The sequence below is a fragment of the Ruditapes philippinarum genome, unplaced genomic scaffold (genome assembly GCF_026571515.1).
Source record: "Ruditapes philippinarum isolate M1 unplaced genomic scaffold, ASM2657151v2 ctg7783_1_1_1_1, whole genome shotgun sequence".
NCBI lineage: Eukaryota > Metazoa > Mollusca > Bivalvia > Venerida > Veneridae > Ruditapes > Ruditapes philippinarum.
This window is the reverse complement of record NW_026853203.1, coordinates 1-24073: the sequence shown is the minus strand read 5'-3', so window position 1 is coordinate 24073 and position 24073 is coordinate 1. Positions and strand designations below refer to the sequence as shown.

The window sequence follows — 24073 nt, the reverse complement described above, 5'->3', positions numbered from 1 at the left end:
GTATCCTGTAAGTATTATTGATATCCTGCCAGCAGTTTGACACATTAAAGTTGGACAATATTTTAGCTCTGGTAGCTATTTTGTGCAGCAAAGCAGAACATGTCAGTGATTAGCTACCAGTGATATGCAAAACAAGGTTTGCTACTGATTGATTCCGTGAAGTTTGGTTGAAATCCCCTCCAGGAGTTTGACCTGTGTGAGCCGGACAAGTTTAATGCTGATAAACAGAGTGATGGTGAGGCCACCAGCCCAAAATATACGTCATAGTTTACTGTATAAATATTTGTACAAAACAGAAATGACATTTTATGCATAATACACACAATAATGGGAACTGGTTTTTGGTCTAAGGTAAAAAGGAAAGTCTCAAACATTTCCAGACTTTATTAAAGATCATTACTATATGCTGCCTAATTGTGTATTAATACATAATGTTGTAATATACTGGTTAAGAAATGATCTTTTAAGTTCATTTAATTTCGTAAGTCTTTCAGATTTCAATGATACTGTAACAAAATGTTTCTTTAACATGATATTAATAACTACGTCAAGTGTACAAGTCAAAGTCTATCCGTTTCGACGTGTAAAACTGACTCTGTGTACCAGCTTTGCGACAAAACACGCCGGCTTTGAAGTAACCATCCTCGGACCATTTTAACATTTCGGAGCTCAAGTACGGACCGTGTATTTCTTCATCATCTTTGTCTTCCCATTTATACTCCCACATAACCTCGTCTGATTGTATCGTATCTAAACCAAACAGAAAATACATTATATAACCTCATCTGATTGTACCGTATCTAAACCAAACAGAAAATGCATTATATAACCTCATCTGATTGTACCGTATCTAAACCAAACAGAAAATGCATTATATAACCTCGTCTGATTGTACCGTATCTAAACCAAACAGAAAATACATTATAACCTCATTTGATTGTACCGTATCTAAACCAAACAGAAAATACAGTATAACCTCATTTGATTGTACTGTATCTAAACCAAACAGAAAATACATGTACCATATCTAAACCCAACAGAAAATACATGTACCGTATCTAAACCCAACAGAAAATACATGTACCGTATCTAAACCCAACAGAAAATACATGTACCGTATCTAAACCAAACAGAAATACAGTATTATATAAGAATTACAGATTTGATTGTACCGTATCTAAACCAAACAGAAAATACAGTATATAAGAATTACAGATGTCTGATTGTACCGTATCTAAACCAAACAGAAAATACATTATATAACCTCGTCTGATTGTACCGTATCTAAACCAAACAGAAATACATTATATAACCTTGTCTGATTGTACCGTATCTAAACCAAACAGAAAATACATTATATAACCTTGTCTGATTGTACCGTATCTAAACCAAACAGAAAATACATTATATAACCTCGTCTGATTGTTTACCGTATCTAAACCAAACAGAAATAACATTAAATAACCTCGTCTGATTGTAACGTATCTAAACCAAACAGAAAATACATTATAATAACCTCGTCTGATTGTACCGTATCTAAACCAAACAGAAAATACATTATATAACCTCGTCTGATTGTACCGTATCTAAACCAAACAGAAATACATTATATAACCTCGTCTGATTGTACCGTATCTAAACCAAACAGAAATACATTATATAACCTCATTTGATTGTACCGTATCTAAACCAAACAGAAAATACATTATATAACCTCGTCTGATTGTACCGTATCTAAACCAAACAGAAATACATTATATAACCTCATTTGATTGTACCATATCTAAACCAAACAGAAAATACAGTACATAACCTCATTTGATTGTACCGTATCTAAACCAAACAGAAAATACAGTACATGACCTCATTTGATTGTACCGTATCTAAACCAAACAGAAAATACATTATATAACCTCATTTGATTGTACCGTATCTAAACCAAACAGAAAATACATTATATAACCTCATTTGATTGTACCGTATCTAAACCAAACAGAAAATACATTATAACCTCGTCTGATTGTACCGTATCTAAACCAAACAGAAAATACATTATATAAGATTGTACCGTATCTAAACCAAACAGAAAATACATTATATAAGAATAACAGATGTCCTGAGAAAAAGAATTACAGATGTATTGGGGAAAAAATCAGTATTTGAGCCACGTCATGACAAAACCAACATAATGGGTTTGCGACCAGCATGCGCATCCGCGCAGTCTGATCAGGATCCATGCTGTTTGCTATCAGTTTTTCTACTTCTCATAGGGTTTGTAAGCCAACAGCATGGATCCTGATCAGACTGCACAGATGTGCAGGCTGGTCTTGATGCCGGTCGCAAACGCACTATGTTGGTTTTGTCATGACGCGGCTCATTTATAGAAAGATTATACTAAAAGTAATACCGTTAACAAGTAGCTTTACTTTAATTTATATCGTATTGTCTGAACTTTCCAATATATATTTTTTTTTCATTGACACAGATTTTTTTTATAAATCATTTTAGTAGTTTTATATATTTGGCTTATTTCACTCTCTTCTTTGAAATTTTAAAGTAGTTCATTAACGAAAATCATGTAATCAACTATACCAGTAGTATATCTTTTCTAGTTTGATTGAACAAAAATATTCATGTAAATAAAAACAACATTATTACTATAACTAGTCCCAAAATTTGCACTTAATTAAGATAATAAATCATCCAGTTGCCAGAAGTTTGAGATTCATTAATTTGTATAATAATTGAATCGGAATACATTTTAAAGACTAACAAGGAAGTTGTATTGTATACACTTTAAGCATAAGAAAGTATCCGAGAAAACTCAGTAAGCCAGCTGTATAGTAGAAAAAGAGGCAAGTGATTTAAAATTGATGACATAAGTCACTGTCATAAATGCCTTTGTAATATTATATCAGCAACTGTAACCAACCAGACTAAACTTTCTTCTTTATATGTTTCTTCAAAGTAGTCTGTATCTATGTCAAGACATTGTAGGCTAAAAAATTTCTTTTTAAGCATTTATGAAGAAAGAATAAATCTGTTTAAAATTTTACCTTTATCTTCCTTTGATTTGTCAGCATTTGAATTTGACTCAGTCTTCACAGAATCAGCGTTTCCGAAATCTTTTCCAATTTTTTCCGTTTCAGTTTTATCAATGTCATCAGCGAACATATCTAAAGCATCATCGTCGTCTATCTTTTCAGGTACGGACACTCTTTCTTTACCGTTATCAAATTTTTTAAGTTCATATGTCAATTTCTCATATGTCATTTCATAAACGTCCATGTTTCCATTTTGCAGCAGTTTATCAGCGAGGCCGGTGAGTGTAAGAAAGTCTTCTTTATCTTTAGCAGCTTGTTTGTCCTCTTCACTTTCTTCCTTCTTCTGTTTCTTGGCTTTCCATCGGTCCATCGACGAGACTGGTTTACCTTTCTTACAACCTAACCGCCTTAATCCTTTACGTACAGTCTCTCCAGGTTTCAGGTATGTCAACATCTCACTGCAAGATAAAATGTACCTTTTTTTAACACAAACTGTTTTTTAAAATCATATGAGTCATATGTTATTATTATGCTAAAAAACGTTTTCAAAAATGCAAATTTCATATTATTTTATACTTTTAAAAGATATTTTTTAAATAATCTGTGCTCTCCAGAATTTATATCAATGTTCACAAACTACAAAACACTGGCATTTAATTATATTTTCAAAACAAGGTTGATTCATTAACCCTTTATAAAGCTAAATATTGTAAATTTAGATTTTTGCCCAGCTTTCAATCATATTTACGCATCAGCGTAGTCTGATCAGGATCCATGCTGTTCGCTTACAAACCCTATAGCAAGTAGAGAAACTGATAGCAAACAGCATGGATCCTGATCAGACTGCGCGGATGCGCAGGCTGGTCTGGATCCATGCTGGTCGCAAACCCATTATGTTGGTTTTGTCGTGACACGGCTCAATGGGTACATTCAGTTGTAGCCTGCAGGATAATGGTTTAAGATAGTAAAGTAAAGTCTTTAATTACTGAGGCTACACATTTAATTACCTTATCTTCCATGTGGGCCTCAAAACATAAATATACATAAAATATATATAATTTACATCATGGTTATACAGTGAAATTTTCAGATAATGATAATCACTTTTTTAAATAACATATATGTATAAATGTACAGTTAATGATGATATGTGAATACCGGGGTATCCACATCTATTGTCCAGGCTAATGAGTAATTCACTGAGGCTGACATCACACAACAAGTGTTACATTACATGATCAAAATGCATTTCTTTATTTGATGAATTCTAAAAGTATTCTGACTGATTTTTTCACCTAAGTAAGCTCTTAGTTAGCTGAGAGAAACTCAAAGCACTATGTTTTTTTCCTTAAAGAGTATACATGTGAGCATAGTTATTTAGACTGACTTGAACCATATATTATTAATTATAGATTTTTTGACAGGTTGTATGGTCCTATGTAAATGGTTGTTTGCATATAGCTGCTTGGGTTATATTGCAAAAAAATAACAACATTTATATGTGCATATACAACATGCCAAAAAATCTTACAAAATGTTTACTTTTATATAGAGGATATTTGTTTGTTTTGCATGTAAGATTGAAATATATTTCACTGAGTGAACACCACATGCAATATTTTCACGAGTAGCGTAGCCCAACTGAAAATAAAAAAGCTGGTGTTCAAGAATGAAATATATTTCAATCTTATATGTTAAACAAATAAATTTATGAAATAAAACCATGAAAAAAAATGTGTTACAGGATCTTTAAGTCCAGTTACTCTACATTTATTGTACGAACACATCACAACATAGAAGAGGGTATACCTGTACATAGATTTTAGATCAAGTTTATCAGCTTCATCATCACTATCATCATCATTCATCTCTGTTGTTTTATTATCTTCTCTTTCTTTTATTGTCTGCCAATCTATGTTATCCATCCACTCATCTTTTATCTTGTCCTACAGTAAACAAGTAAGTATGGTAAGTATTAAAATTTTTTAATTCAAATACACTTGCATATTCATTTTCCTGACCTTCCATGTTAACTTGTGTCACTGGGCTTGCCTAACTATGTTTCCGCTTTAAATAAGGTCTTTATTATTATTATCAATATTATTATTATTATTTTTATCATCATTATTATTATTTTTTTTTTTTTTATCCTTGTATTATGTATATAGAACAATATATTTAGAATTAGAAAAACATCATTTTTAAATAAAAAGCTGGAAAATAAGACAAAATTTGAATATACATATACCGGTATATATTTCGATAAAAATAAAATGCAGTATTAAGTATACTCCATGTCATGCTAGAAGATAAGATCTGACACAATTTTGAATAACAATGAAAGTTACTTGTGTTTAATAGGACTTTTTGTTTGGCACACACTGCTCGGAATCATTGTACATCATTTTTTAATAGTAATTTTATATAAAGTATGCAATATATATTTTATCATTTCATAAACCATTGTTGAATAAATATTATACCTTGTCCTTATCAAATATGTACATTCCATCTTTATCAAAATGACCTTCTTCCATTTCTTCTCTCATGTTGAAAGGAGTTATCTTGATACCATCATCATATCCCACATCTCCTTCTTCCTGTCCTGTAAAATAATAATACCATCATCATATCCCACGTCTCCTTCTTCCTGTCCTGTAAAATAATAATACCATCATCATATCCCACATCTCCTTCTTCCTGCCCTGTAAAATAATAATACCATCATCATATCCCACGTCTCCTTCTTCCTGTCCTGTAAAATAATAATACCATCATTATATCCCACGTCTCCTTCTTCCTGTCCTGTAAAATAATAATACCATCATCATATCCCACATCTCCTTCTTCCTGCCCTGTAAAATAATAATACCATCATCATATCCCACGTCTCCTTCTTCCTGCCCTGTAAAATAATAATATCATCATCATATCCCACGTCTCCTTCTTCCTTCCCTGTAAAATAATAATACCATCATCATATCCCACATCTCCTTCTACCTGTCCTGTAAAATAATAATACCATCATCATATCCCACATCTCCTTCTTCCTGTCCTGTAAAATAATAATACCATCATCATATCCCACATCTCCTTCTTCCTGTCCTGTAAAATAATAATACCATCATCATATCCCACATCTCCTTCTTCCTGTCCTGTAAAATAATAATACCATCATCATATCCCACATCTCCTTCTTCCTGTCCTGTAAAATAATAATACCATCATCATATCCACATCTCCTTCTTCCTGTCCTGTAAAAATAATTAATACCATCATCATATCCCACGTCTCCTTCTTCCTGCCCTGTAAAATAATAATATCATCATCATATTCCCACGTCTCCTTCTTCCTTCCTGTAAAAAATAATAATACCATTTCATATCCCACATCTCCTTCTTCCTGTCCTGTAAAATAATAATACCATCATCATATCCCACATCTCCTTCTTCCTGTCCTGTAAAATAACAATACCATCATCATATCCCAACATCTCCTTCTTCCTGTCCTGTAAAATAATAATACCCATCATCATACCCACGTCCTCCTTCTTCCTGTCCTGTAAAATAATAATACCATCATTTCATATCCCACATCTCCTTCTTCCTGTCCTGTAAAATAATAATACCATCATCATATCCCACATCTCCTTCTTCCTGTCCTGTAAAATAATAATACCATCATCATATCCCACATCTCCTTCTTCCTGTCCTGTAAAATAATAATACCATCATCATATCCCACATCTCCTTCTTCCTGTCCTGTAAAATAATAATACCATCATCATATCCCACACCTCCTTCCTGTCCTGTAAAATAATAATACCATCATCATATCCCACATCTCCTCCTTCCTGTCCTGTAAAATAACCATAAAATATTGTCTCTGAAGTGATTCAGTAATCAGATTTTAACTTTTATAACTTACTCTTGCCATGCTATGTTGTAATGTATGATGTGAAATGTAGTGGAGTAAAATATCACTATTCTTTGATTTCTCAAGCTAACAGCTTCACATCTTCTGAGCATGTTTATAATGCTTGGACTATTTTGCTTTTTTCCACCTTTTACAAACAATCTGACATGCACTTAATTCCTGATTATAACACTTGCGAGAGGGGTTGGCAGTATTCAGAGATAGATTTCATAGAAGTTGAAGATGATTCATTAAGTTGAATCATTTTATACAGTTAAATAGCATGATTTTGCATGACATATAATTTGATACATGTAAATTAGTTTAGAAAAAATAATAAATTATTAATAATAACAAAATATTAAAGTAGATTATTTTTTAAGGGTTTATCTTTAAATACATGTGTAAAAAAACTACAACTTAATACCGAAGATAATTGATATGCCCCTTATCAATATGAATAAGACAAAGCCCCAGAACGAGCTCTTTGACAGAAATTTAAGTACATCATAATTTAAACCTATCGGCGGCTACACATTTTATGTTTTCAATACACATAGAATTGCACACTTCTGGCCGCACTCAACAAAACCACACACTATATATGGCCATTTCATGTTTTATTTGATATCTAAATTGAATCCACTTGTCGAGAACATAGATGGGAACCATAATAGGACAGGGAACCAGATTAAAGTTCGGGTAATATGAAAGTAAGCAAACCCTATGAACTGAGAAGTCTGTTAAATTAAACGTTCATCTTTATTTTCCATTTTCCATTTTAAAAAAGCCATTCGGTATTTAATGCACTGCTTTCGTTTATTCTGGTTTCCTGTCCTATGAAAGAACACAGGACACCAGTCTACAGATCTGTTTTAAATCAGAATTCCTCTGCTTTTATTGTTATCTTGTAATTCAAAAAGTTTAGATGTATCGCTTTTCCATAATGATAAATTTTGCATTACTTCTGGGGAAAGTTTTCAAAACCATCCTTTTCTAGCAGGTACTCGCGTTACGGTTACGGTTACCTTCGGGCAAGCTCTTTAATATTTATTACACAATAGTTATTTCTAACACAAATTTACCACAAACCACTATCTGTGTAATAAGTTTGTCCTACCACAGTCTGACAAAACTGCTTTCACCCGTACAAAGTTGCAGAGACAAGAAAATCAATTGTCCGTATTGTTATACTGCATGGACAAGTAAACTTGTTTAAGTTTTTAATTAATAGCGAGTTCAAAGAGCTCGCCTGAAGAGCCTCCACGCAAAGCGAGGTCTGCTAGAAAGTAATGGTTTTAAAAACTTTCACCGGAAGTACTATACAAAATTATAGGAAATTGACAAACTTTTTGAATTACAAGATAACCATATAAGCCGAGGAATTCTGATTGAAAACGGATCATGGATGCGTAGACTGGTGTCTTGCACACTTTGATAAAACGTGCAAGTAGAGTGGTTGGACCAATGCTTGGCGCATACCAATGCTCGGCGTAAAAAATTTTTTTTTTAGAATATCTGCAAATGTCTCTAGTTATCTCCGAATTAGGTCACTGGTGCTTTTATTTACATCTTTCACCATTTTATCCTGGTGTGGTTCACTGCTGGTAAAGTCACGTGACAATGCTAAAAGCAGACGAACAACCGTATGTAAATCCCCAACATATAAATTATTAAAATCTTTTAACACTAGAGTTCTGGGGCTGTAAAATTTAAACTAAAAGTTGAGTACTTGTAAATGTATGAACCTAATTTGGTTGTTACAATTTTTTCAATATGTTTTCTTCATAAGATAAAAAAAGAGATTTTATTCGAAAAACAATCCTGCATCATGTAGTATTGTACGCCGAGCTATGGTACAATTTCACGCAAACCACTCTTGTTTATCCGTTTATCTGTAGCTCCAGCCATGCACATCATTATGTGATTAGCGAATTTTACACAATGGCTATTTAAAACAATATCGGTCTTGAAAATGGACATATAACATTGAGGTTTGTTGACGTTGATTTGAATTTGCCATATCAAATATAGTATTTTTACGCTGAGCGTTGGTCTACCCACCACTAACAAAGTTTGCACTCTTACCCTATGCTACGACCGGATGTAAACAATACGTTCGCACAGGGCATGCGCGGTGGTTAAATCCCACCCATTTTATTCGATTAAATTCTAGAACAACCACTACTTTTGGTTTCAATTTTGCTGACAAGGAACAGTTTGAATCAACGTAAGCGTTAATTTTAATTGCAATGTCCAAAACTTTGCACTACACGGCGTAATTTTCATTACATATCCGGTATTATCACCGTCATAGTAGTTTTTGTTCCAGTTGGTCAAAATGACGGTACACATTTACATGTAAACAAACAGATTTAATTTCTTAGACAATTTAAATAAGGAATGGACACACGGTAAACTCTGTTGCAACGTAAAGAATATTCATAAACCTGTTTGAGAAAAATTGTCTCCGTGTTCAAATAAATTTCAAAAACGGGAAAAAAAGCAGTCTTTTACCGATACCCTGCAACAGAATCTTATTATTCTGACGAATTAAATTGACTTTAAAACGCTCGTATACAATTATTGATTGATCGATTTTCATTATACTCGAACTCGGTATTATCGGCGCACCTCTATTATCGACGTATTCCGAAAATATGGTAATTTACATAAATAGCACCGCCTACCACCCTCCCACGTGAGTAAACAATAACAAGGAAGTTCACGCTCCATCAAATCGCTATATTTTCGTAGAAATGTCACAAATTCAGGTAAAATTTTTCATTATTAATAAAAATCTATAAAATCCTAATAATTAATATGCTTATACCTCAACTTATTCCTTTTTTCAAAGCTCTATTCACAACAATTAACATCCGTCTGCTATCACTTTTCAATGTACACTGATGACATCACTTTTTTTTCTATGGAAGGCCGTTTACATAATAATTACACTTACATTATTAACCATCCTGAGCAGAGCAAGGTTTTAGGTAAGTTTTTTTTACTCTGTTATTCTATTCTTCTTTCTATGTCCCCACTGCCAATAAATACATTTAAAACTGTAAAAAAACTGTTTAAAGACTGTTGAACTGTTTCCTGTTCCATGTTGACTTTATAAATATCCAGTTAATTGTTTTGAAATAACACTTTGACATTGTTTGGTGACATTTTATTTTGAAAACCATGAACTTGTTGAATCATACTCTTGACTTGAAACTTTATAAATCAACCATAATATGTGTGTAAAGTACAGAAAGATAATTATTTGACGGTGGATAGCCAAACTATAAGGTAAGACAAGTTTTCAGTCATTTTTTTTACAACAACGGCTTGCCATAGTTGATCAATGCTCAATACGTCGATAATAGAGTGTTCTCCCTTTAGGAAGTTGTGTATGCGGTCATACGTTTTGAAGCTAAACATCTTTGACCCAGTTAAGCATAAACTGAATTTCTTACGGTAAATTTGTAGAAAAGGTGTCTGCTTTTTCACGCAAAATATAAATTATTTAATCTAGCACTGAAAAATAACGCGTACATAGTGGAAACTTTAAGTACGCCGATAATAAGGCGTTCCGGGCTATATTTATTTTGTAATACCTATCATTCAGTATGCAATCAAACAAAACCAAGTTTTCCTACATTCAAGGAAACTGTAAGTTAGGACGAGCTTTCAAAACGAACAGGTAGCAATTTTCAACACGCTTACCGAAACTCCAACATGGCGGCTCAACGTGGCTCATTTGCATAATTTATTCATAAACGCAGGAGCATAGAACTTTGTTAGTGCCCACTCTAAAACCAATCCAAATTTGGGATGGTATACTTTGCAGACGACTTTGCAGACAAGTTAAACATAGAGGGATTTTGCAGACAAGTTAAATAAAGAAGGATTTTAGACTTTGCAGACAATATAGATTATATAGGGGATGTTTAATCCCTTGTCAACTGGTCAAAAGGTGTGAATGGGCAATTACATTGAAGTAATGCCATTTAGAAAGTATAATTAATTTGCAAAACTTTATTTAATTAAAAAAAATATAGTTTTAATTTGATGTTTTTTTTTTTAATTTATGCTTTCATAAAAAAAATAAGAATATAAATAAAAAAATAATAATTGCATGAGACAGTATATAATGATTATAACAAACAAACAATATAAATTTGAGGTGACTATTGGAAAAATCTGTATTGTGCAGACAAATTAATGTTGAATTTTGCAGACAAGTTAAAATAAGAAGGATTTTGCAGACAAGTTAGATATAGAACAAAATATGAAATGATAGGGGATTATAAGGTAAAATCTGTATTTTGCAGACACAATTAATGTTGAATTTTGCAGACAATTTAGATATAGAACAAAATATAAATGATAGGGATTATAAGGTAAAATCTGTATTTTGCAGACAGAATTAAGGTTGATTTTTGCAGACAAGTTAAAATAAGAAGGATTTTGCAGACAAGTTAGAATATATAGAACAAAAATATGAAATATATAGGGGATTATAAGGTAAAATCTGTATTTTTACAGACACCAATTAATGTTGAATTTTGCAGACAAGTTAGATATAGAACTAAATATAAAATGATAAAGGATTATAAGGTAAAATCTGTATTTTGCAGACAGAATTAAGGTTGATTTTTGCAGACAAGTTAAAATAAGAAGGATTTTGCAGACAAGTTAGATATAGAACAAAATATGAAAATGATAGGGTATTATAAGTAAAATCTGTATTTTGCAGACAGAATTTAATTTTAAATTTTGCAGACAAGTTAAAATAAGAAGGATTTTTGCAGACAAGTTAGATATAGAACAAAATATGAAATTGGAGGTGACTATTGGAAAAAGCTGTATTTTGCAGACACAATTAATGTTAAAATTTTGCAGACAAGTTAGATATAGAACAAAATATAAAAATGATAGGGGATTATAAGGTAAAATCTGTATTTTGCAGACAGAATTAAGTTGATTTTTGCAGACAAGTTAAAATAAGAAGGATTTTGCAGACAAGTTAGATATAGAACAAAATATGAAATGATAGGGATTATAAGGTAAAATCTGTATTTTGCAGACACAATTTAATGTTGAATTTTGCAGACAAGTTAGATATAGAACAAAATATAAAATGATAGAGGATTATTAGGTAAAATCTGGATTTTGCAGACAGAATTAAGGTTGAATTTTGCAGACAAGTTAAAATAAGAAGGATTTTGCAGACAAGTTACATATAGAACAAAATATGAAATGATAGGGGATTATAAGGTAAAATCTGTATTATGCAGACAGAATTAATGTTGAATTTTGCAGACAAGTTAAAATAAGAAGGATTTTGCAGACAAGTTAGATATAGAACAAAATATGAAATTTGAGGTGACTATTGGAAAAATCTGTATTTTGCAGACACAATTAATGTTGAATTTTGCAGACAAGTTTGATATAGAACAAAATATAAAATGATAGGGGATTATAAGGTAAAATCTGTATTTTGCAGACAGAATTAAGGTTGATTTTTGCAGACAAGTTAAAATAAGAAGGATTTTGCAGACAAGTTAGATATAGAACAAAATATGAAATGATAGGGTATTATAAGGTAAAATCTGTATTTTGCAGACAGAATTAAGGTTGAATTTTGCAGACAAGTTAAATTAAGAAGGATTTTGCAGACAAGTTAGATATAGAATAAAAATATGAAATGATAGGGAATTATAAGGTAAAATCTGTATTTTGCAGACAGAATTAAGGTTGAATTTTGCAGACAAGTTAAAATAAGAAGGATTTTGCAGACAAGTTAGATATAGAACAAAATATGAAATGATAGGGGATTATAAGGTAAAATCTGTATTTTGCAGACACAATTAATGTTGAATTTTGCAGACAAGTTAGATATAGAACAAAATATAAAATGATAGGGGATTATAAGGTAAAATCTGTATTTTGCAGACAGAATTAATGTTGAATTTTGCAGACAAGTTAGATATAGAACAAAATATGAAATTTGAGGTGACTATTGGAAAAATCTGTATTTTGCAGACACAATTAATGTTGAATTTTGCAGACAAGTTTGATATAGAACAAAATATAAAATGATAGGGGAGTATATGGTAAAATCTGTATTTTGCAGACAGAATTAAGGTTGAATTTTGCAGACAAGTTAAAATAAGAAGGATTTTGCAGACAAGTTAGATATAGAACAAAATATGAAATGATAGGGGATTATAAGGTAAAATCTGTATTTTACAGACACAATTAATGTTGAATTTTGCAGACAAGTTAGATATAGAACTAAATATAAAATGATAGAGGATTATAAGGTAAAATCTGTATTTTGCAGACAGAATTAAGGTTGAATTTTGCAGACAAGTTAAAATAAGAAGGATTTTGCAGACAAGTTAGATATAGAACAAAATATGAAATGATAGGGTATTATAAGGTAAAATCTGTATTTTGCAGACAGAATTAAGGTTGAATTTTGCAGACAAGTTAAAATAAGAAGGATTTTGCAGACAAGTTACATATAGAACAAAATATGAAATGATAGGGGATTATAAGGTAAAATCTGTATTTTGCAGACAGAATTAATGTTGAATTTTGCAGACAAGTTAAAATAAGAAGGATTTTGCAGACAAGTTAGATATAGAACAAAATATGAAATGATAGGGGATTATAAGGTAAAATCTGTATTTTGCAGACAGAATTAAGGTTGAATTTTGCAGACAAGTTAAAATAAGAAGGATTTTGCAGACAAGTTAGATATAGAACAAAAATATGAAATGATAGGGAATTATAAGGTAAAATCTGTATTTTGCAGACAGAATTAAGGTTGAATTTTGCAGACAAGTTAAAATAAGAAGGATTTTGCAGACAAGTAAGATATAGAACAAAATATGAAATGATAGGGGATTATAAGGTAAAATCTGTATTTTGCAGACACAATTAATGTTGAATTTTGCAGACAAGTTAGATATAGAACAAAATATAAAATGATAGGGGATTATAAGGTAAAATCTGTATTTTGCAGACAGAATTAATGTTGAATTTTGCAGACAAGTTAAAATAAGAAGGATTTTGCAGACAAGTTAGATATAGAACAAAATATGAAATTTGAGGTGACTATTGGAAAAATCTGTATTTTGCAGACACAATTAATGTTGAATTTTGCAGACAAGTTAGATATAGAACAAAATATAAAATGATAGGGGATTATAAGGTAAAATCTGTATTTTGCAGACAGAATTCAGGTTGAATTTTGCAGACAAGTTAAAATAAGAAGGATTATGCAGACAAGTTAGATATAGAACAAAAATATGAAATGATAGGGAATTATAAGGTAAAATCTGTATTTTGCAGACAGAATTCAGGTTGAATTTTGCAGACAAGTTAAAATAAGAAGGATTATGCAGACAAGTTAGATATAGAACAAAAATATGAAATGATAGGGAATTATAAGGTAAAATCTGTATTTTGCAGACAGAATTAAGGTTGAATTTTGCAGACAAGTTAAAATAAGAAGGATTTTGCACACAAGTTAGGTATAGAACAGAATATAAAATGATGGGGGAATATAAGAAAAATCTGTATTTTGCAGACAGAAAAAAAAAATGTTGAATTTATTATTAATCAATAAAATTATTTTCTTTACTTTAATTTTTTCAAAGCTTTTTATTCATTCTTAACTTTATTTATTAGCAATAGTTTTTCAAATTGAATATACAACATGTACATGTATTGACACTTTGAAATAACAATAAACACTGGTACAGATCATTTATTGCTAATTTATTACTAATTGGTTCACACCTTTTAATCATTGAATGTCATTAACAATACACAGGACAAAAGGTCATACAAAGAACTGAAAAGGCTATAAATGGATAAAGAATATTAATAGTAGATATACAGAACCAGCAATTAATTTAAAGTAAAGAAAATAATTATTGAATAATAATAAATTCAACATTAATTCTGTCTGCAAAATACAGATTTTTCTGTTTTATATCTAACTTATCTGCAAATTCCTTCTTATTTTAACTTGTCTGCAAAATTCAACATTAATTCTGTCTGCGAAATACAGATTTTTCTAATATTCCCCCATCATTTTATATTTTGTTCTAAATCTAACTTGTCTGCAGAATCCTTCTTATTTTAACTTGTCTGCAACATTCAACATTATTTCTGTCTGCAAAATACTGATTTTTCTAATATTCCCCCATCATTTAATATTCTGTTTTATATCTAAATTGTCTGCAAATTCCTTCTTATTCTAACTTGTCTGCAACATTCAACATTAATTCTGTCTTGAAAATACAGATTTTCCTAATATTCCCCTGTCATGTTATATTTTGTTCTTAATCTAACTTGTCTGCATAATCCTTCTTATTTTAACTTGTCTGCAAAATTCAACATTATTTCTGTCTGCGAAATACTGATTTTTCAAATAATTCCGTTTCATTTTATATTCTGTTCTATATCTAACTTGTTTGCAAAATCCTTCTTATTTTAACTTGTCTGCAAAATTCAACATTATTTCTGTCTGCGAAATACTGATTTTTCTTATTTTCCCCTTTCATTTTATATTCTGTTCTATATCTAACTTGTCTGCAAAATCCTTCTTATTTTAACTTGTCTGCAAAATTCAACATTAATTCTGTCTGCGAAATACAGATTTTTCTAATATTCCCCTATTATTTTATATTCTGTTCTATATCTAACTTGTCTGCATAATCCTTCTTATTTTAACTTGTCTGTCAAATTCAAGAATATTTCTGTCTACGAAATACTGATTTTCTTTATGTTTCCCCTTTCATTTTATATTCTGTTCTATATCTAACTTGTCTGCAAAATCCTTCTTATCTTAACTTGTCTGCAAAATTCAACATAAATTCTTTCTGCAAAATACAGATTTTTCTAATATCCCCCCCCCCATCATTTTATATTCTGTTCTATATCTAACTTGTCTGCAAAATCCTTCTTATTTTAACTTGTCTGCAAAATTCAACATTATTTCTGTCTGCGAAATACTGATTTTTCAAATAATTCCCTTTCATTTTATATTCTGTTCTTATATCTAACTTGTCTGCAAAGTCCTTCTTATTTTAACTTGTCTGCAAAATTCAACATTATTTCTGACTGCGAAAAACTGATTTTTCTAACATTCCCCTTACATTTTATATTCTGTTCTATATCTAACTTGTCTGCAAAATCCTTCTTATTTTAACTTGTCTGCAAAATCCTTCTTAGTTTAACTTGTCTGCAAAATTCAACCTCTATTCTGTCTATACTTTATGTATTAACTTAAAAAAAGTTATTTAATATTGTTTGTTTGTTATAATAATTATATTCTGTCTCATGCAATTACTTAGTGCTTTTTTTTAATTATATTCTTATATTTTTTTATAAAAGCATAAATTATTCTTAAAAAAAATCATCATTAAAACTATTTTTCAAATAATAAATAAAGTTTTGCAAATAATTATAGATCTTTCTAGATGGTATTAAATCAATATAATTGCCCATTCACACCTTTTGACAAGGGATTAAACACCCCCTATATAATCTATATTGTCTGCAAAATCTAAATTCCTTCTTTATTTAACTTGTCTGCAAAATCCCTCTATGTTTAACTTGTCTGCAAAGTCGTCTGCAAAGTATACCGTCCCTCCAAATTTTGTCGTGATGAGGCTTGTGAGATTTGAAAGGTGAAATCTGTTACTTTGAATGCGTGAGGAAGGACGAATGCTACAACTGGGGAATGCTGCAACAAACTTTATAATTTATTACAGGACAAACAGCTTAGTTTACCTTCGATATCATCTTCGTCCAGTTTTTCTTCAACAGCGTCGTCCTCCTCGTCACTGTCAAGGGAATGTTTTTCTTTAAAACGCCGTGTACTATCGCCCTGTCCAACATGAGCATCATCAAAATGAACTTTTCTTTTTGACATTTTGGAGAAACGCCAAAGAACTATATTGTAATTCAAATGGGAAAAAACGTTTTCTTTTTTTGTGACCGGTGCATATATTTTCAGCACGATATTGAAAATGACAACGGTATAAAACGACTAAAAATATTCACTCTGTATTTAAGATGAACACCACTAAATATGTTTGTAATCCTAAACCGAGTTTTAACCATCGTTTACATAAAATATTGTATAGTTTTAAAGCATTTACAAAATTAAAATGCCTATCAATAAACACTTACTAATTTAGTGTTTGAATTTATTTTGCTACTCTTAATACACTAATCAACAGGTAGGCCCTTTTTATATAAATACTTTGATAAATCGAAGTTCTAGTAATTCGATTGTTTAAAGTGTTTTCAAAATTGACTTCAAACACTAAATTGATTAGTAACCTTCATATGATCTCTAACAAAATATTCAGATCAATTGTCAGATTTGGCTGACATATACACGGACTGTATAATTATGACATAACAACTATGTGCTCTGTTAGCCCGTCACGTTTACCCCCAGCATCCTATATTTAATGAGACTGATGCAGTCTCATACAAGTAAGTTTTATTCTAGGAATTACCTCAAATGCATCAGCAATAAAATTTGTATTTACAATTATAGTGATTTGGAATATGTAAACCGCAATTATTTTGTGAAGTTCAATATCCATTGCGTATATACTATGTATGTAACTAAAAATAACAGTATATAGTAGTACCTCTTCTTAACTTTGAAGAGCACTTGAAAAGTAAAAGGAATATGTTGCTAACGAGGTCGCGCGCCAATATTAAGTACTCAGATATCATATTATTTTAGTTTATATTATAACATTTAGTCTACATAGTTGGTACAGGACTAAATTTACTTCTGTAAATCTTACATTTATAAACAAAATGAATAACAAGAACTACAACATTTCGGTAAGTAATATGCATGCGTGTGTTAGTGCGCTTAATTAATTTAAATGTTATTTATCACATATCTTTTTGTTTATGTTGAAAACCAAGGTAACATAAATGACATATACTCACACACGATATAAGTCTTAAATTGCTCAATGTTTACTAAATAAAATATCTGTATAGGTTAAAAGATTTTGTTAGTCAGCATAAATGAAATTAGATCTGTTTTGCGCGGCGCGTCAACGTTTAATGGAAATAATGCTGATTTGACTATTAGTCTAACACTTTGATATTGTTTTGAATCGTTTATATACTGCTGATGTGATACGCTAATTTTTATACTGTATACAAGTTCGTGTGGAAAAAATAAATTGAATGTAACAAAACATTCAAAAATGGAACGAACTCATTTGACAAATTTTTATAATATAAATCATCTTTTACATTTTGCCATTAACTTTGAAAGTACAATTATCATTCATGCTTAAATTATAGATGAGCCAAAATATTCCGAGAAATCAAACTTGAGGGAAATTTACTAATATTTTAAGAAAAGTAAAAAAAAAAGATAATTATTTACATGTCATGTGCGATTAATTATTGATTTTGCAGTATTTATTACACTATTTCTACTGCGTGATGCTATTATTGCATATTTTGGCATCTCTTTGGTAATTAACGTGGATTGTAAGTGCCGTATGCAATGCGTAAATTACTCTTTTTTATTTCACTTAACAATATTTTACCTTTGAATACATTTTTAAAATTTTAATGAAAATTAGCATCAATATGGAGGCATGCTGCTTCAATATATAACGTTTAGACAGGGCATTTTATGTTTAATTTCAGACTCAACACCCGTACTTTAACAAAACATATTTCCCGATAGAAGACTACTATGACATCGAGGAATTCTACGAAATAGAAACATTTCGAGCATGGGAGGAAAAGTTCGAAACTGTCCGAACTTTAAACAAGATTTTTCTTGTCGTCTGCATAGTTCTAGTTGTCATCGACTTCCTGTTGATGTTTACCGTCCTCTCTGCGCCTGTAAGGAAAGAGTCAGCAAGCTGGTACCTGTATCATCTTAACTTTGTGACAATTCTTCAAGTTATTTTCGCTCTTCCAAGACTTGAGGCATCTCTTCATGAAACATACGGATTTTGCATGTTTTTCACGTTCACAGAATGGGTCTTGACACTAGCACACTATGTTAGCATTGTTTTGATGGATATTGAAATTCTTGCAAACATTTTTGCATTGGATCCGAAATGGAAAAATAATCCTAGTAAACGATTTCATATATCAATTGCTGTAACATGGATCTCGTGCATTCTTTTTTCGGTAATTGCGGTGTTCTTTGGGCACGAAGAACACTCCGCGCTCCCAATCTGCTTCAATTTGAATAAAACTGCGGAAACCATGGGACATGTCTTGAAAAACCTTTTACCTTTTCTTTTTACAACTGGTTTAATGATTGCAGGAATAACGCTTTTTATTCACTCGAAAAGAAATCCGGAAACCTACACACATGTAACTCAATATCGGCTACAGACCTTTAACGAATGGTTCGTGTGCTTTTTAATTTGGAATTCTTTCATTGCGTTTGCAGAAATTTTGGCACACAATATGCATTTGCATGTTGTTACTTTTGACTTTGTTTGGGATGTGGCCTTCCAAATGATCATCTTTATAATACACATCGGACTTCCGGTGAGCTGCCTCATTCTTCAACCAGTGCGCACGACTTGTGAGCAATCGGCGATGACAGTCTATCATTATGTTACTGGAAAAAGCAGATCGTGTTCAACGGATTCTCCCGAGGTTCAGCTGTTAAGAGTTGAATCTTCCGACTGATGGGTCATCGGCAACTTAATAATAGCAGCTTTAGACGGGGTAAACATTTTAGATCTAAAGACAGTGTTCATATTGGCAATTTAAGACCCAGCGTTCATTTTGGCAACATAAGACTCATACTGTTCATGTTGGTTACTGAAGACAAAGTGTTTGTATTTATTGGAAACACGAGACACAGTATTCATATTGTTTTGCATAATACAACTTGTTCATATTGGTAATTAAGACGCCGTTTATATTGGTAACATGAAACACATTGTTCTTAATGATAACATATAAGACACAGTGTTTATATTGCTATCATAAGACAGAGTGTTCATATTTGTAGCATAAGACTAAGTGTTCATATTGGTAACATAAGACATTGTTGATATAATTATTGGCAACATGACACAGTGTTCATATTGGTAGCATAAGACACAGTGTTTATATTGGTAGCATAAGACATTGTTAATATAATTATTGGCAACATGACACAGTGTTCATATTGGTAGCATAAGACACAGTGTTTATATTGGTAGCATAAGACACAGTGTTCATATTGGTAGCATAAGACAAAGTGTTCATATTGGTAGCATAAGACAGTGTTTATATTGGTAGCATAAGACACAGTGTTCATAATGATAGCATGAGACAGTGTTCATATTGGTAGCATAAGACACACTGTTCATATTGGTAGCATAAGACACAGTCTTTATATTGATAGCATAAGACATAATGTTTTATATTGGTAACAAAAGACACAGTGTTCATATTGGTAGCATAAGGCCAATAGTTCATATTGGTATCATAAGACAATGTTAATATTGGCAATATAAGACTCAGTGTTCATACTGGCTACGTAGATCATGTTTATAATGGTAAAATATGACACTTTTATATTGGTAGCATAAGGCAGAGTTCATATTGGTAGCATAAGACACAGTGTTTATATTGATATTATAAGACACAATGTTCATATTGGTAGCATAAGACAAAGTGTTCATATTGGTAGCATAAGACACTGTGTTTATATTGGTAGCATAAGACACTGTGTTCATATTGGTAGCAAATGACACAGTGTTTATATTGGTAGCATAAGACACAGTGTTCATATTGGTAGCATAAGACAAAGTGTTCATATTGGTAGCATAAGACAGTGTTTATATTGGTAGCATAAGACACAGTGTTCATATTGATAGCATGAGACAGTGTTTATATTGGTAGCATAAGACAAACTGTTCATATTGGTAGCATAAGACACAGTCTTTATATTGATAGCATAAGACACAGTGTTCATATAGGTAGCATAAGGCCAATAGTTCATATTGGTATCATAAGACAATGTTAATATTGGCAATATAAGACTCATACTGGCTACGTAGATAGTGTTTATAATGGTAAAATATGACAGTTTTATATTGGTAGCATAAGGCAGAGTTCATATTGGTAGCATAAGACACAGTGTTAATATTGATATTATAAGACACGTTTTATATTGGTAGCATAAGACACTGTGTTTATATTGGTAGCATAAGACACATTGTTCATATTGGTAACATAAGACACTGTGTTTATATTGGTAGCATAAGACACATTGTTTATATTGGTAACATAAGACAGTGTTTATATTGGTAACATAAGACAAGTGTTTATATTGGTAGTGTTTATATTGGTAACATAAGACAAAGTGTTTATATTGGTAACATAAGACACAATGTTAACAATATAAGACAGTGCCCATATTGGTTGACATAGTGTTCATATTTGTAACATAAGACGTAGCTTTCATTTTGGAAGCATAAGACACCTTGTTCAGATTGGTAAATTTAGACACCTTGTTCAGATTGGTAAATTTAATCAAATATATTATTTGAAGATAAAATGTCTCTGGTAAATGGAGATATGGAACCTTGAAATTAAACCATTTTCCCCTAACTAGAACTCCGCGAGTCGGATGTGTTGCCTTGTGAACAATATAGTTTAAGAGAAATGGCCAGGACAAAAATGAAATTTGAAAATCAACAAAGGGCAATAACTCAAAAAATAAGAAATGCAGATCAGCAGTTTCTGTGCACTGCACTTCTTATCAATAAGATCTATCATACTATTAAGTTTCAAGTCTAAAGCTTTTATAATTTATGAGAAATGGCCTGGACAAAAATAAAGTATGAAAATTAACAAAGGGCAATAACTCAAAAAATAAGAAATTTAGAGTACCAATTCTTGGGCACTGCACTTCTTATCAATAAGATCTATCATCCTATTAAGTTTCAAGTCTAAAGCTTTTATAATTTATGAGAAATGGCCTGGACAAAAATAAAGTATGAAAATTAACAAAGGGCAATAACTCAAAAAATAAGAAATGCAGAGTACCAGTTCTTGGGCACTGCACTTCTTCTTAATGAGATCTATCATCCTATGAAGTTTCAGGTCCATAGCTTTTATACTTTAGGAGAAATGGCCTGGACAAAAATAAAGTATGAAAATTAACAAAGGGCAATAACTCAAAAAATAAGAAATGCAGAGTACCAGTTCTTGGGCACTGCACTTTTTCTAAATGAGATCTATCATCCTATGAAGTTTCAGGTCCATAGCTTTTATACTTTAGGAGAAATGGCCTGGACAAAAATAAAGTATGAAAATTAACAAAGGGCAATAACTCAAAAAATAAGAAATGCAGAGTACTAGTTCTTGTGCACTGCACTTCTTCTTAATGAGATCTATCATCCTATGAAGTTTCAAGTCCATAGCTTTTATACTTTAGGAGAAATGGCCTGGACAAAAATTAAGTATGAAAATAAACAATGGGCAATAACTCAAAAAATAAGAAGTGCAGAGTACCGGTTCTTGTGCACTGCATTTCGGGTCATTATAAGAAGCATGCATACCAAGTTTGAAGTCAATACAACTTATAATGACTGACTTATGCTCCGGACAAGCTTTAGGGGACGCCGAGACCGACACCGACAACGACGCCGCCGACAAAAGTAACCCCTATATGTCGCCTTTTTCAAGGCGACACAAAAATATACTACAATTGTATATAAGTTTTGATATATTGTTGCTTTATACTAAATACTTTTCAATGTGCTCTTTTTTTCATCTATATATATTTCAATACAATGTATTCTGAAAAGATTTTATATGTGCCTTTTTTCAACTGTTGAAGTGAAAGTTCTCAAAGACCTTTGAAGGTCACACTGGGTACTTTCCTCTTGTGAGATCAAAACATTACAAACATGTTACGGAAAAAGACATACTATGTAAACAGGATGTGTTATAGACATCAAGCTCTTAACGTTCTCAGAGTTTGATAATAAATCATCAGTTATGCTGGAATTTTCTAGGTTTATAAAGGGGAATAATTACATAAAATTCCAAGCTGGAGTTATGCCTCTTCATCACTGACAAAGAAATATGCTCAAGTTTTCAAAGCTGTGCTTTGAAGATACTAGCTTGCATGAAAAGATCTTAACAAATGGCATACAGTAAAATTTAAGTTAAGAGTTATGGGTCTTGGATCATGAATAATTTCTCTGATTACAAAGACATGTATGATGTTGCAAGGACATGAAAAAGTAAAAATCCAACACTATTATTATATTTCTAAGTTTCTTTAATACAGTTTGTAAATTATATAAAGCTCACAGTGTCACCTATTTGCTGCCTTTGAAGGATAAATAGTTTGTCTCAATAAAATTAATACTGAATATATAAATATTTTCTCTTAAAACAGAATAAATAACAAGTTAAGATAATTAGCACAATAATAGTGAATGTCAACAGTTGCTAAGCAACAGTTTCATATAGAGAGTAACAAGTGAACTTTAACAGATAAAGTCTTTAAAATTCTTAAAAAATAAATACTTTTCACCCTTAACCTTCTGAATTATTTTAACTTGTCAGATTTGTAGGATCCATCAAAAATAAAAACTAAAAAAAAAATTAATTAAAAAAAATTATAAAATGCTCCCCCCAGAGTTATTTTCCAATTGTAAAATATTTATTTATGCAACATTTTATTATAATCAAACAATCGAAAAGTGAAAAGAAAGTTTTGCATTTTAACATCTATTTCTTTAATTATATTAATAAAAACCCATTATGAAATGTTACAATTATTGCTGTCTGATATTCTTAAAATTTTAAAAACAATAAAGTATTATCAAAGAGAAATAAAATTAAATAAAACTGTATTTTAGTTTGATTGATGCTGCACTTTTTCTCCGGTCGCCCCTTTACTGGTCTTCTCACTTTGTTCAGTTGTGTCTTTTTTTAGCACCTGCAACAAAATGTAGGACATTTTTAAAAAATACCCTAAATTTCTCTAATATACATGTATGACGCTCCAGTAATTTTTGTTGTTGTTGTTTTTTTTTTTGTTTTTGGGGGGGGGGGGGGGTTTACGTCAA

The 24073-nt window shown here is 31.2% G+C and overlaps 2 protein-coding genes across 9 annotated transcripts; one reads left to right on the top strand and one right to left on the bottom strand.

Annotated features, from left to right (window-relative positions):
* Positions 1-368: 368 nt before the first annotated feature.
* LOC132736083 (CD2 antigen cytoplasmic tail-binding protein 2 homolog) lies at positions 369-16984 on the bottom strand. 8 transcript variants are annotated; one of them, XM_060723154.1, is made up of 6 exons: positions 16764-16984; positions 5528-5649; positions 4854-4990; positions 3057-3502; positions 1864-1883; positions 369-730 (listed from the first exon to the last, which is right to left on the bottom strand). In XM_060723154.1, the coding sequence occupies exons 1-6, from the start codon at positions 16903-16905 to the stop codon at positions 548-550; spliced, it is 1050 nt and encodes a 349-aa protein (XP_060579137.1). In that variant the 5' UTR covers positions 16906-16984; the 3' UTR covers positions 369-547. The 8 variants fall into 8 exon arrangements, with proteins under 8 accessions (XP_060579137.1, XP_060579134.1, XP_060579141.1 ...); XM_060723151.1 differs by lacking the exon at positions 1864-1883 and adding an exon at positions 1814-1833; XM_060723158.1 differs by lacking the exon at positions 1864-1883 and adding an exon at positions 1764-1783.
* Positions 16985-17653: 669 nt separating this feature from the next.
* Positions 17654-21511, top strand: LOC132736082 (uncharacterized). The gene is made up of 3 exons (XM_060723150.1): positions 17654-17840; positions 18672-21306; positions 21350-21511. Exons 1-2 carry the CDS (start codon positions 17814-17816, stop codon positions 19677-19679), a joined length of 1035 nt encoding a protein of 344 aa, XP_060579133.1. The 5' UTR covers positions 17654-17813; the 3' UTR covers positions 19680-21306; positions 21350-21511.
* Positions 21512-24073: the final 2562 nt, after the last annotated feature.